This window comes from Dryobates pubescens, chromosome 4 (genome assembly GCF_014839835.1).
Source record: "Dryobates pubescens isolate bDryPub1 chromosome 4, bDryPub1.pri, whole genome shotgun sequence".
Classification (NCBI taxonomy): domain Eukaryota; kingdom Metazoa; phylum Chordata; class Aves; order Piciformes; family Picidae; genus Dryobates; species Dryobates pubescens.
Genome location: NC_071615.1, coordinates 5,682,546 through 5,697,501, shown reverse-complemented (window position 1 = coordinate 5,697,501; position 14,956 = coordinate 5,682,546). Strand labels below are relative to the sequence as shown.

Sequence of the window (14,956 nt, the reverse complement as noted above, 5' to 3'; positions counted from 1 at the left end):
GAAGTCAACAGAAAGACTCTTCATAACTGATTTCATAGAATCATAGAATGGTCTGGGTTGGAAGGGATCTCCAAAGGCCACCTAGTCTAACCCCCTCTGCAGTCAGCAGGGGCATCCTCAACTAGACCAGGTTGCCCAGAGCCCTGTCAAGCCTCCCTTTGAATGTCTCCAGGGATGGGGCCACAGCCACCTACCTGGGCAACCTGTTACAGTGTTCCACAACCCTCATAGTAAAGAACTTGTTCATGACATCCAATCTAAATCTTCTCTGCTCTAGTTGGAAGCCATTGTCCCTCATCCTGTCGCTGCAGACCTTTGTAAACAGCCTCTCTCCATCCTCCTTGTAGCCTCCTTCAGATATTGGCAGGCTGCTATTAGGTCTCCCCAGAGCCTTCTCTTCTCCAGGCTGAACAACCCCAGCTCCCTCAGCCTGTCCTCACAGCAGAGGTGCTCCAACTCCCTGATCATTTTTGTGGTTTGTTTCCATCAGGTGTTAAAATTCCCAATATTCCCCACCAAACATAGGGAACGCCAGGAGGGATCTTTCCCAAGAGTTTATTCTTTGTCCTCCTACATAGTTACATAGGATCAAGATATATCTATAAAGAACACATAAACAATGACAAAACCCAAAGAATATGGAATATGGAAGGTGCTGGACATGACAAAACTTATCTGCCAGAAGTGTCTCTCACTACCTGCAGAATAAGGCTCCTGCTTCTCGCTGTGAATGAATTCTTTCCGCTCATATTTGGCTCTGATCCACTGTTCCCGCAGCAGCCTGGAAAAGAAACACAAGAGACAAGGAAGCAGGGTGCAAAACACAATAAGAAAGAATCCCCAATCATTTAATTCTTCAATCAAAATATGAGTGTGATTTAAAAGTCTTCCCAAAAATCACACTGGGCAGTCTGGCGTTGAGGGTTTCCTCTCTTTGCTGCTGGACAACAGCAATAAATCATTTGCCTGTACAGCCAGTTTTACTGGAAACTTATTTAATACAATGTATAGGTGTAGCAGTAGAGCCTCTTCCCACCCACCCAATCAGCCACTGTATGTGTGCCTCGCTGTATGAATGAGTTTAAACCTCATTTCCTCAGACTCCCTTTGTGGTGGGTTGAAATTTCCCCCCCCCAACTTTGCCAGACCAGCTCAGTTGGAAGCAAATGAAAGCTGTATTTACAGGCAGAACTACAATCTACACTGGAATGCAATGAATGTGTACAAAATATACAGGATTTACAGTATTTACAGATATTTACAATTAACAAACAGCACAAGAACTGCCCTGGTCAAGGACAAGAGGAAGCTACTAAGCTTCTCCTTCCGCTTCTCCTTCCCTGCCTACCCAGACCTCCCTGTACAAAAAGGAGAAAGGAGCAGAGAAAGTTGCTGTTGAGGGTGATGAGACACTGGCACAGGTTATCCAGAGAGGTGGTGGAAGCCTCATCCCTGGAGGTTTTTGCAGCCAGGCTGGATGTGGCTCTGAGCAACCTGATGTAGTGTGAGGGGTCCCTGCCCATGGCAGGGGGGTTGGAACTGGCTGATCCTTGAGGTCCCTTCCAACCCTAACAATTCTATGATTCTATGATTGTAGTTTTGCTTGTAAATGTAGCTTCATTTGCTTCCAACTGAGCTGGTCTGGCAATTTTATAGTGGTGGTGGGGTGACAATTTCAAGCAACCACAGGTGTGAAGAGTGCAAAAAGCCTCAAAAAGACCAGGGGCAGAACATAGCTGGGAAAGGATACAAGGGCTGTGGATCACAGGACCCAAGCACCAGGGAGGTAGTGAGAACCCACCTTGGCAGAGCTATTCCAAGTTCACAGCCTGTACTGCTAAGTCTAAGAAAGGAAACATGCCTATGACAAAGTCCTCTACTTTTCATGCTGAGAATGGTACCAGTGACTTATACACCAAGACTTTAACTTTCAAGAAGGGGGGAAAACCCCCCAAAGCCCAACAAAACACCCCAACACAGGTTATAAATACTTCCCCCACCACCTTTTATTTTACACAAACACTGGAACTAATGAAGTCATTTAAGATTGGTGCCTATGCTAGAAATTGCTGCAAACCATTTTTAACTGTACTTAGTTCTTAATTGCCCTAGAACCTGAAATAGCTCAAGCAGGCAGAAATCACACGCAGAAATAAAGGCATGTGTCATCCCAGCTTCACAGCAGGCATTTTCAAGTGGCCTACACTGATGACAGGGAAAGATCCACCAGCATTGGGCATCCCACTTCCCCACGTTGACTTCTCTGCCAATGAAATCTGGTGAGGTGCTTAATGATCTCCTCTTTATTGCTGGAGATGCAAATGTAATGCCCATGTTTTTCAGCAGACACACTCCAGAAACACTCAAAGAAGAGAAATTCACTGACATCACTCATGAAAATTTAGCTGCAGGTACAGCAAATACGTTCATCCTACCTGAAAGACACTATTCAAGGAGAACCGTGGCTGTAATCACTCTCCTGGCACTAAAGGAAGAAATAATGACACATATTTTGTCCCACCTGCTGTTTCATCTCCTGGATTGGGGCGCCAGCCTTCTCCCTCAAGGCTCAGGGACCAGCACAGCATCCCTCTACCCAAAACTCAACTGTGAGCTTCTGCTGTAACAAAAATAATGCACCAGCTCTGCTTTTCCCCCTTCTGTTCCTGTTTTCATGACTGATCTTTAGTTGTCACACACACATCTGCAAGTTTGACTGTGAACTCTGGAGATGAACACCCATCTCCCTTCTGCTGTCACCCTGTGCTATGCTCTGGTTTGAGTACAACCCATCAGCCCAGGAGGTTCAGGTGCATTTTGTACAAGTGTGTAAGGGAGCTCTTGTGGCTTGAGCAGGATGCTCTTTCTGGATCTGACAACCACAACCCAGCAGCCTGCAAATGCAGGAGACTGATGGCCCCCAAAGTAACAATTTATTGCCTGCTTCAACAAATCTGTGAAAATTTAAACATAAAAATCAACACCAATACTTAAATCCATTACCCTTCTTGCAATGCTTCCAGGCTGGCTGCTGCAGCTTGTTACCACCACAGCCATTCTTGGATCTTTTGACCCAGGCAAGCAGCACCAGAACGAGAGGACACAGTCTCAAGCTGCACCAGGGGAAGTTTGGGCTTGAGGTGAGGAGAAAGTTCTTCACAGAGAGAGCTGATAGCCATTGGAATGTGCTGCCCAGGGAGGTAGTGGAGTCACCATCCCTGGAGGTGTTCAAGAGGGGACTGGATGTGGCACTTGGTGCCATGGTTTAGTGGTCATGAGGTCTTAGGTGACAGGTTGGACTTGATGATCTTTGAGGTCTTTTCCAACCCTATTGATTCTACGATAAGATGATGAAGAATTTAACTAGAAGGAAGCAAATTCACACCACCCTCAGCTCCAGATGACTTCAGTGGATTCAGCAGGAGCTGCAGCTGTTCTGAGTTTCTGGAAGTCAGCCTTCCAGTAGGAATCTTTAAATAGAGCATCAATTAAGGTCCATGTGCAGCAGAGGGAAAACACTCTGACTGTATAATGCAAACACAACAGCCGCACTCTGCTGCTCTCTCACCTTGGGGAGCATCACTCTGCAGTGACTGATCTCCAACAGCAGCAGTTCAGTATCTCCACAGCTTTTGTGCAGGAGAGCTCAAAGCGGGCAGCCACGAGGCACCTTGTCCAAAGGGGTACCCCTGAGAAGCTGCAAAATGCTCTCAATAACCTCTCCAGCATTTAGGTCAGGATGTGAGTGGCTCTAGTGGCAATTCCCACCGCAGACAGGACTCCAGCCACCCCACTTCCCCTGTTCACAGAAAGTGCTTTCTGACAGCTCATCCATTCTTCCCCTTTCCCCACCATCACAAACCCAGACTCTTTCAGCAATAATTTCCCAGAAACCTTGATACAACCAAGAGAGGCCCAGAGTCAGGACAACTCATTGCAAGGCCAGTAGCTGCAGCTTCTGCTCCAGGGGTTATTTATAGAAACCAGAACAACTCCACCAAATGAAACTGAAACGAAAACCCAGCAAGGATGACGAGGAGTCCAGCATCTCCCTTCAGTGCAACAGAGAGGTTGAGCAGAGACTTGACCAGGCTTGCTCCCACAGACTGGAGGCAACCTTGCCCTTAAAAAGATGCTTTTGAGTCTGGTGTTAGACTGCAGTTTCGCTGAAAAAGCTTTGATGAATTTAATCAGGAGCAGGAATTTGTCCTGGTATCTCTAGCACCTCAGAGCAATTGTATAGCAGGGACCATCCAGAGGTCCCTGAAGCCATACAGACTTCTCCATCATTTTCAGTGGACTTCAGACCTGATCTCCATCTCACTGTAAGTATTCCTTGAGAGGCCTTTGAAACATTTGTTGCTGTGTTTCAGTTGAAATCTATTTGAATATGCATGTAAGTAACCTGGGATGGACATCACATAGAGGACCCTCCATCTAAACCACCTCTTGGATACCAACAGGGGTTCTGAGAGCAGAAAGGACTGGAGCAACAGCCTCATGGTATTTAATTGCTGGTGATGGGCTAATGGACCAGAGACACCATTCCTGTTTGTTAGAAAAATAGAAGTGCATCATTCCTAAACTGTGGAGATGAGCAGCTTTTGGGATCAACTCAAAAAGCTTCAGCAGCCCACCTAAAGTCTGCCAGGCTGCTGGTTACAGGGAGTGTGTCATTTTTTGGCAATTAGAACAGAAAGGTCTTTGTCATTATCAAGATAAAAATCGGGGGGGGGGGGGGGGGGGGGGGGGGGGAAGGAACAAAACACACAAAAAAACCCCCAACAAAACAAAACAACAAAACCCAACCCCCCCAAATCCTAAGGGAAAACCACATTTCATAGAATCATAGAAGCAACATGTTCTGAACTAGAAAAAAGAAAGAGCTGGATCTGGAGGTGCTGGAGTGTGTCCAGAGAAGGGCCATGAGGATGAGCAGAGGGCTGGAGATCCTCTCCTATGAGGACAGACTGAGGGAGTTGGCACTGCTCAGTCTGGAGAAGAGAAGGCTCCAAAGAGACATTATTGTGGCCTTCCAGTATCTGAAGGGGGCTACAAGAAAGCTGGGGAGGGACTTTTTAGGGTGCCAGGTAGTTACAGGACTAGGGGGAATGGAACAAAAATAGAAATGGGGAGAGTCAGATTGGATGTTAGGAATAAGCTCTTCCCCATGAGGTTGGTGAGACACTGGAATAGGTTGCCCAGGGAGGTGGTGGAAGCCTCATCCCTGGAGATTTTTTAAGGCCAGGCTGGATGTGGCTCTGAGCAACCTGATGCCAACCCCCCATAGCAGGGGGGTTGGCACTACATGATCCTTGAGGTCCCTTCCAGCCCTAACAAATCTATGATCTGTGATTGCATTAGCTGTGTATCTGAGACTGAATTCTGGGGTAGGAGCCATTGTAGTGAAGTCAATATCCATGGCATCAGGTCCCCTGTCATTATGTACTTCTATGCTGGAGCTGGGTCCTGGATGTTGCTTTGCAGTGGGTTGGTTTTGGCAGATTTCAGGATGTGGAGGTTTTTAAGGCCAGGCTGGATGTGGCTTAACAATTCTATGACTCTATGATAGGGCTGCACTGGCGAGGTGGCAGGTCCAGAAGTCAAAAAGCACTACCAACACCAGGAGCTCCAAATCTCTTTTCAGGTCCTTGTTTGCTTTCCTGGCCAGCCACAGGAAAACAAGTGCTCTCTGCCAAAGGGCCAGGAGGAAGGCTGCAGAAGAAGCCAGTGGAGCAGTTTGAGCTTGGTCCCACACAACTGAAATCTTTTGCTCACAGCGAAAAACACCACAGGAAAAGCTCCTAACCTCCAGCCTAAACCTCCCCTGGTGCAGCTTGAGACTGTAACCTCTTGTTCTGGTGCAGGTTGCCTGGGAGAAGAGACCAACCTCTGCCTGTCTACAACCTCCTTTCAGGTAGAGAGCAATAAGGTCTCCCCTGAGCCTCCTCTTCTCCAGGCTAATCAACCCCAGCTCGCTCAGCCTCTCTTCATAGGGCTTGTGTTCCAAACTCCTCACCAACTTTGTTGCCCTTCTTTGGACACCTTCCAGCAAGTCAACATCCTTCCTAAACTGAGGGGCCCAGAACTGGACACAGTACTCAAGGTGTAGCCTAACCAGTGCAGTGTACAGGGAGAGAATGACCTCCCTGCTCCTGCTGGCCACAATGTTCCTGATACAGGCCAGGATGCTGCATGGCTGCCATGGCTTTTTGAAGATGTGCAACAGCCAAGAGCCCCCAGTCAGAGGTGAAAGTGGCCCAAAAGACATCACACACCATCCACTACTATTCTCTGATTGCATCTTCCTGGGCCACCACCAAGACCAGCAAAGACAAAAGCCACGAGTGTCGTCCAGGAACGCCATTTCCAACCCCCACATTTGTAGCTTCTGGAATTTGTCAGAGGTTTTTCCAGCTAAAACCAATCTGCTTTCCACAGGCAGCTCTGTGGACACAGCTATGCCAAGTTTCTGTCAAACAATATTTTTTTTTAAATGAAATTTAAAGTCCAAGTCCAAATTTTGGCTCAGACTGCAAGAAGAGCCACTGCAGCGCAGACTAAAAACCTTTCCTAGCTTCATACTCTCCCATCTTCTCCTATCTGGAAAGTCCTCACTGTGAGGATTTGCCTTTAAATGGCTGTGTGGAGACATGAGACAGCTGCTGGGGAGCTTCTTCCAGGCACTCTGTGCACCACTCTGGCTTGCAGAGCCTCAGGAGTGAGGTATACCATCCACCCCCTCCCAAGACCAGTCTCCAACAGCAAGCTTCTGGAGGAGAGCACAAGACGGGTTGGGTGGTTTGGGTTTGGGTTTTTTTTTTCAGTTATCAAGGCATAAAAAAACCCCTTGCATTATGGATCTGGAGAAGCTAAAGCTGAATCTGAGCATGCAAAATTGCAACATGCCCAATTAAAATGCTAACTGATTCCTTTCTCATGTGGTTGTTTTACATGCACGGTCCAGTTCACCACAAGACTGTTTTTTTCAGAATGGTTAGGCACAGATTAAAAGCATGCAGGAAACAGCCTGCATTGGTACCATCTTAACCTTGTAGCAATTTCCCTTGGAAATTAAAGGAGTTAATAGGAATTAACAGGCTTAGGAGCTAACAACAAAGAGAAAATGAACAATGACAAGCAGAGAAGATCCTGTGGCTGGTCGGAGCTGAAGGAGAGGGAAGACAGCAGTGATGCTCAGAGACTTCCTGAGGCCAGATTCCCCAATCTGGGCCACCAAAGGATGCTCCAGCACCTGGGAATTGATGAGCAGACATTCAAAGAGGCCAGATTGCAGCACCTCGAGCTTTACATCCAAGACATCAGGCACTTATAAAAGCCATGGATGAAAAAAATCTGAACACCTGCATGAATAAGTAGGACCCTGAGCAAAACCACTCAACTTTACCCACCAAGACATTAACCACCAAAGAAGTTTATGAATAAAGTACTAGCAAAAGGAGGTGACAGAGGACACCAGGTGAGAAGCTTGCATCCTTGACCATCATTATGTCCCCTGTATGGGAGGGGACCACACTGATCGTCAGAAAAATCAGACTGAGGTGGTGGGATTGGTAGCTCCTCTACCAAATAAATCAAACGTTAAATGAAAGGGGGACAAAAAATAATACAGAAATCCAGGGATTCACTTGGTGATTTTCTCTCTGCACATTTCAATTGTACCATAATCCAATGAGACAATCCTGCTAATAACTGTTCTTCAGACGACTAGACAAGATGACTCCTCAAGATGTGAGCCTTACTGAGATACTTCCTCTCTCTGACTGATGTCTCATCTCACTCTAGAGAAGACAACCACACAGCACAACTCATGGCATTTAATTCTGCCCCATTTTTCCCTGCCCAGGTTCTCAAATGTACTGGCAGGCAGTATAGTGAAGTGTTCTGCATAAGGAGCAGATGTAGCTCCTGCTTAACCAAGCATGGAGAGAGGAGCAGAGCGATGCGCTGTGGCTCATAGGCAGCTCCGCAGAACTATGCTCTGTGTTCCTGAAGCAGGCAAAAAAAAGGCAACAGAAAATGATGTTACGTATTGGGCAGGGACATGTATGGACTTCCAGTACTGCAAAACACCAGGAAGAGCTTGTCTCTGTCTTCTCCCATCCGTTTTCAACCAAGCATCTGCCTGAACAAAGCCTTTTCACAGACTCACAGAATCACCAAGGTTGGGAGAGACCTCGAAGATCATCAAGTCCAACCTGTCACCACAGACCTCATGACTAAACCATGGCACCAAGTGCCACATCCAGTCCCCTCTTGAACACCTCCAGGGATGGTGACTCCACCAGTGATGCTACCAAGCAGTACTTGCAAGGTATCTGCCCCAGAAAAAGCTGGGTTAAAGCTCTCAATCTGCTGTCCTGTTGCACAAAGCTGGGCCAAGACCACTCGTGACCATCCAAAGAGGGGCTTTGTGGTTTTAATTCCTCACCCAAGGCTTTTTTGGGCCAAACCAGCAGTGGTACAGGAACATCTGGAATTCATTTCAGCCTCAGGGACTCCCCAGTGGTACAGAAACTGGCTGCTCTGCTCACTGCTCCTGATGCATGGGCCAAGTTTCTGGCAGACAGAAGATGGGAAGAGAACACAGAAGAGGATTTTTTTCCTTTGGTTGGGTGGTGGTTTGTTGGGTTTTTTGCCTATGCACAGCTGGTAAGTTCTCCCTGGGCAACTCCAGAGCAACCCTCCAACTTCTCTAACCTTTGCCAAGTGTCTGCCAGAGCCAAGGAAGCCACAATGAGGTTTCTGGAGGATGCAGAAGCCAGATGCTGCAGGCAAGCACCACGTATTTCCCAAGGAGTCAAACACAACATCATAGGCAAAAAAACCCAACCCAACAAACAGCAAAGGACAAGCTGGAGCTGCAGGCCTTCTTCCCCCTTGCTCTGAAATTTGCACTTCTTCAAGAAACCAAAGCAGAGAGATTTCAGGAGCAGCACCGTGGAACGCAGCTTCACACGAGCAAACAGCCTGTCCTTACTGTGGCTCTTATGTCAGCAGCCTGCCACGCCAACTCTGAGGGCAGCTCCCCCAAGGTCTGCCCAGCCACTGCAGCTGGCCAGCAAGGTTTGTTGTCATTAGAAGCATCCCAGCTTCTTGATGCTGCAGAATGTGGGCTGGCACACAATGGCACGGCGCCAGCGCTGGATGGAGGTGGGGAGGTGGCATCCACCACACTGCTCCCCGGCGCTGCGAGCTGGGAACAGCTCATGCTGTTGCAGTGAGTGGACTGCAGTGAGGCGGGGAGAAAGCTAAATATACACCCCTTTAAAAAGCAGCACTCCCCTGCTCTTGTTTAGTATGCATCTCTTGGAAGGCACACGGAGCCTCTAACTACAGAAAGAAAAATACAACCTGGCACAACATCCTCACAACATTCCCAATAGGAAATGTACCCACAGGTGCTTATACTGCAGCACTGTCAGAAGGAGATCTGCTACTGCAAGAGGTCTCATCTATCCCAAAGCACCCTGCAGCTATTGCACAGACCCAGAAGCGCTGTTCCAGAGAACACCTACACGAGCAGAGCTCCAGGCTCTGCTCAGAAATCAGGACATCCAGGCTGAATATTGTCCCAGTGCAAAACAGGCATAAGGGGGAGAGCACAAAAAAGCCAGAGGTTGGTCTTCTAGCCCTGCTTCAGCCAGTAACTCAATAAATAACAGAACAGAAACAAACCCCAAAAGTGCTTAACCTTCCTCCTCTTGTTCCTCACAGGTTATAAGCCCATCTAGGAGCCTCTCCATCAGGCAGCAGGAAGGGTTGTGGACAGAGCAGATGCTCCAATGGCATCAGCCAAGTGCCAGCAGGGTCCCCTCTGTGCCCACAGACAGCTTTGACAGGGCTGGAGCTGGAGCTCAGCCACTGCACAGCAAAGCTCCCCAGAGCACAACTGCTCTGTGGAATGGAGAAGGAAAAAACATCATAATGGCAAACCCTAAGCTGCATTATCAAAGGAAGCCAAACCAACCAAATACAGAACCAGCCACAGACTTTGATGTCAGCCCACTAGCAGACAGCATGAAAGCACTTGCGGTCTCTAAGCTGTCTGGGCTGCAGGGTGAGCTTTTGCTGCCTCTTGGCCTGGCCCATACAAGGACAGGTGGGTGCAGAGCTCAGGAATCCCCAAGCTGCAGAGGGATCTGCCCCATGTCCAACCAGGCTCCCCTAGCACAAGCTCTGCACACCCTTGAGCAGGCCTGGGTCATGGAAAACAGCCACAACTCTGCTCCTGAATAACCTGAAGAACAAAATGGCATCTAAGGCTGGAGTGCAACATCTAACTGTGTTAGCAGAGGAATTGGACCAGATGATCTCCAGAGACCCCTTCCAACCCATATCATTCTATGATTCTGGGAGACTTAAGAGTAAACAAAACTAAAACCCCCTAGAACTGTGCTTCTCCTGCTAATAAGTAGGTGAAAAGTCTTGTTTCTCCACCCTTAACACCACAGGTACATGGGAATCCCAAACCATCACAGTCAACTGCTGGGATTTTGGGGCTCGGTGATGCAAACATGGCACTGGATCCTCTCAGGACCACAACAGTTCACAAGAGCTGTCTGTTCACCAAGTATGGCATCCACCTCCCAGCTCCTGGCAGAGCCAGCAACTTCTCCTGCCATATGGGTAGCATGGAGAACTTGGGGCACTGTTCTTCTTCCTTGTATCAAAGAGAAGCTAAGGGCAAAGCAAAGGAAACAAGCAGGAATAACACTCTGCCCAAAGACTTCTTGTTTCAACCCCAAGTCTGTGGAGAAGCACCATTTTAGGAAGTGCAATCTATTTAGACAGCAAGAGGCAGCTGATGCACAGGGGCCACCACAGATGCCATGGGGATGTTGAGATAAGCATCATCAAACTCTGGCCACCAAGTCCTGCAGCAATAGGATACATCTGTCCTTGGGCTGCCAGCTCTGCTGCTCAGGGGAGAAAGAGGCAGGACTTTGTGTATGGAGGTGGATGGGTCAATGTCATGCACAGAGTGTGAAGAAAGGTAGGAAGCCTCTCTGTGTTTGGAGCAAAACCAACAATCCTGCTGTCCAAGTGTGGACAGGCAGAAGCTGGCAGGTTTTGTCCTTGACTGCCACAAGGCAAGTCCCCTCCATCTCTTCTAGCCAGTGGCTTTGAAGCATTAATTTTCTATATGAGTCCTTATTAAATCACAGCCCTGACGTTTCATAGCCTCACTTCCGAGTCCCCAGGAAACACCACATGAAGCATCTTCCCCAAGCCAGCTACAAGACTGGTTTCACAAAGATACAAACCCCCTGCAGGGTCTGCAGGACCCTCAAAACCAATTTCAGTTCATCTTGTTGCTCCCTGGATAGTACAGCACATGCTGGCCACTCAGCCCTCCCGGCCTGTCAAATCTACCCCGGTAGAGGTAGAGAGAGGTGCAGGATAAACCAGAGAGGAAACAGCTGTGTGGGAAACAATTCCTTTTCACTTGCCTTCACAGAGGAGATCAGTTTTTATCTAGGCAAAAGGAGAAAACCCACCACCTTGGCACTAAATAACACCCTCTTGGCATTAGAAGTAACCTAGCCTCTCATGTAGCTGATAAGCAGATTCTGCAGAAGGACTATTTGAAAAGGCAGAGGAAATCAATGGGTAGAAATTGGCATTTTTGTAGCCTCAGAAACTCGGGAGAGGCTGGGGAACAGACCAGCTATTGACTTCCCTGCATCATCTCAACTTGCACTTATTAACCAAGATCCCACACGCAGCCTAAACTCTACCACATGTGTGCAGAAGAACAAAGATTTTCTCAGAGCCTTTTATAAATGAAACCTCCTCTGTGGCTACAGTCAAAAAAAAACAACCAACAACCAACCAACCAACCCAAAAAATAATCATGCTAGAACTGAAATATTACAGAGGCTGCAGCTGCACAAACAAATAAATGCTGTTTACCAGCAAAGGTATTTACTTACTGACAGTCAAGAAATGTTGGCTTGTAATAAAACGGTGGCATTTTAGACTCGTATTTTGCTTTTGCTACATTGTTCCCATTGGAGGCCATAAACTGTAACAAGAGGGGAGAAAAGAGAAAGAAAAAAAGAGAGAGAGAGAGAGAGAGAGAGAGAGAGAGAGAAACAGTTTTAAAATGTTAATGGTATTTTCCTTTGTCTTCTTTTGCTACCGAGGAGCAATAAATTTCTTGGGACGGGGCCTCGCTGTACTTGCTGAGAGGTTTCCCCAGGACTCTGCACAGAAGGGATGCTGTTAAAGCCTGTGCCTGCAAACCAGGGCTCAGGGATGCTGCTTATTATTGCCAGGGCTCCCCTAAGCTTAATGTGACACTGAGGACAGGTCCATGTCCCAGTTAGATATGCATGAATCTCGCTGGTCCCCATGGGAGCAGAAGGCAGCACACAGTGACATGGGAATGCGATGGCTCCCAGGGAGTCCAGTGCAGAAATTAGGTGATCAAGAGGACAAAGCCTGGCACTAACTTCAAGTGTTACAGCTCCAGCAAGGTAATAGTCTCCAACAACATGCTCTTTGCTTTGGATAGCATCACTTGTTTCAAAAGGATAATTTTTTGGGTGTCAGATAGTGATAGGTCTAGGGGGAACGGAGCAAAACTAGAAATGGGTAGATTCAGATTGGATGCTAGGAAGAAGTTCTTCCCCATGAGGGTGGTGAGACACTGGCACAGGCTGCCCAGAGAGGTGGTAGAAGCCTCATCCCTAGAGGTTTTTAAGGCCAGACTGAATGTGGCTCTGAGCAAGCTGATCTAGTGTGAGGTGTCCCTGCCCATGGCAGGGGGGTTGGAACTGGATGATCCTCGAGGTCCCTTCCAACACTAACAACTCTATGATTCTAATTATATTTTCACAAAGCTATGCCAGCAACCTCAGGAAGGAGCTTGAAGTATTTCATAAACAAAAACTCTCTGCCTTGACAGCTTTCCTTTCCTTCTGATCTCATATAGGAATGGCTAGTTAAGACCTCTGCAAACCAAACCACTTCTTTCCCTATTCATAAACTTTGTTTCATGAAAGTCACTTTCTCAAGTGTCAAAAGCCTCTGCTTTTAGTTTGTTTGTTGCTGGGTTGTTTTTTTTTCCCTTAAGCATTTTTTCCCCCATTATTTTCATGTCTGTGAGCTTCTCAAGTTACATATTCTGTTCTCAAAAATATCATGGCATGGAAACCCCATACCACACAAAGGCCTATTTTCTTCCTAAGACACATGACTCCATGAGCTGTGGCTTTCAGGAAAAAAAACCTTCAAATCTACGACATGCAAGATAAAGATCAGTGACTGACAGCATTCTTCATGCCTTTAAAGACACCAACAGTCAAAGCAGATTGGTCTCCTGGCTAGACTTGCCTTTAGCAACATCACCCAAATCTAGATGTGTGTGTGGCATAAATAGGGAGAATTAAGACTGTGAGGGTTCAGTTCTTCAAGATGTGAGTTTAAGAATCTTAGTATCATAGTATCAGTCAGGGTTGGAAGGGACCACAAGGATCTTCAGCACTAAGTGAAGCGAAGGCAGAAAGAGCTGAGCTGGGTAGGGGCAGATCTAGTTACCATCCAGTCTAGACCAGAGGTGATGTAAGAAACAGGAGAAAGCAAGTTCTTTAAAATTAGTAACATCTACACACTATTTCACTGACATTTTCACAGGGGTGGGTGAAACCCTGACAGTTTCTTCATGAAATGGCTATTCCATTCTTCAGCCAGCACCATGGACCTCATTCCCACATTCAGGAATTACAGAATCACAGAACTGTTAGGGTTAGAAGGGAACCTCAAGGATCATCCACTTCCAAACAACCTGACATGGGCAGGGACACCTCAGGTAGCTCAGCGCCACATCCAGCCTGGCCTTAAAAGCATCTAGGGATGAGGCTTCCACCACCTCCCAGGGCAACCCTTGTGGTGAAGAACTCTCAAGACATGTTTTCTGAAATCATATTTGTTGTGGCATCTTTAGAGAGGACACCTCTGCTAGTAAAACACACAGCAACCCAAGCTCACTGGCGCTTCAAGCCTCAGCTGCACCTACCTCCACTTGAGCATCATCCCAGTCATCCAGACGGACCGACTTCACCTTGCTGACTTGGGGGATATTGCGATGGATTCCTGAACAGTTCAAGCAGATGAAGATCCCCAGGCTGTGGGACGCCCAGTCTGGGTCTGAAAGCAAGAAGGAAAGAGAGAATTGCATGTGACTGGTCCATTGGGGTTCAGCACAGGAGGAAGGAGAGGCAGTGCAGGACAGGATACAGCAGGGGAGCTCAGGAGTCAGCGAGTACAAGTTCCCCTGATTTGAAAGGCATCAAAGAGCTGTACAAGCAAAACAGAGATGTGTGCTAGTTTCTGTGGATATTAACATAAATTAAGCTAACCATTAACAGATTTGCAACCTCAAGTGCAGCTGGTATTCACAAAAATCCAGTATACAGACAACTGCATATGCCTGAGAGCTCCAAAACTATGCTCACATGAAGAGAAGAGGTGAATGCTCATCTCTCCTCAGCAAATCCCACCCAAGCACTGCATGGAACAGAAATCACAATCAAAACAAACAGCTCAGGGAAACTGCTGTGCTGCTCCCTCGCCTTGCTCTGGATTCATTTTGATTTTATTTTATTTACTCTTTTTGCAGGGGGAGTGCTCCACAGAGAGCCTCTCCTCCCACCGCTACGGCTGCTCGGCAGCACAGCCCTCCATGCCAGGAGGTTTCCAGCCTTTGCCTTGATGGAAAAATGCTGCCAGTGGCGGCTCTGGACTTTCTCTGAGTGAAACCACACGCTGTTTACGGCCCTGAGCTGACATCTCACACAAAGCACTTCAAACACAAGTCTCTCCAAATGCCTCCTCGGCAGAGGCATTGCCTGAAGCACAGGGAGAGGAACTGGAGGAGGGCAGGGGACAGGAGCAGAACACATCCACCAGTGTCCCTGGCACTGCCTCG

General features: G+C 47.6%; 1 protein-coding gene across 1 annotated transcript in view; it reads right to left on the bottom strand.

Annotated features, from left to right (window-relative positions):
• Positions 1 to 14,956, bottom strand: part of ADAP1 (ArfGAP with dual PH domains 1) — a 70,143-nt gene that overhangs the window by 43,797 nt on the left and 11,390 nt on the right. Inside the window, exons 2-4 of the mRNA XM_054180376.1 lie at positions 14,045 to 14,175; positions 11,958 to 12,049; positions 699 to 781 (exon numbers count right to left, since the gene is read on the bottom strand). Of these exons, the coding sequence (XP_054036351.1) occupies positions 699 to 781; positions 11,958 to 12,049; positions 14,045 to 14,175 (306 nt within the window). The remainder of the gene's footprint in view (positions 1 to 698; positions 782 to 11,957; positions 12,050 to 14,044; positions 14,176 to 14,956) is intronic.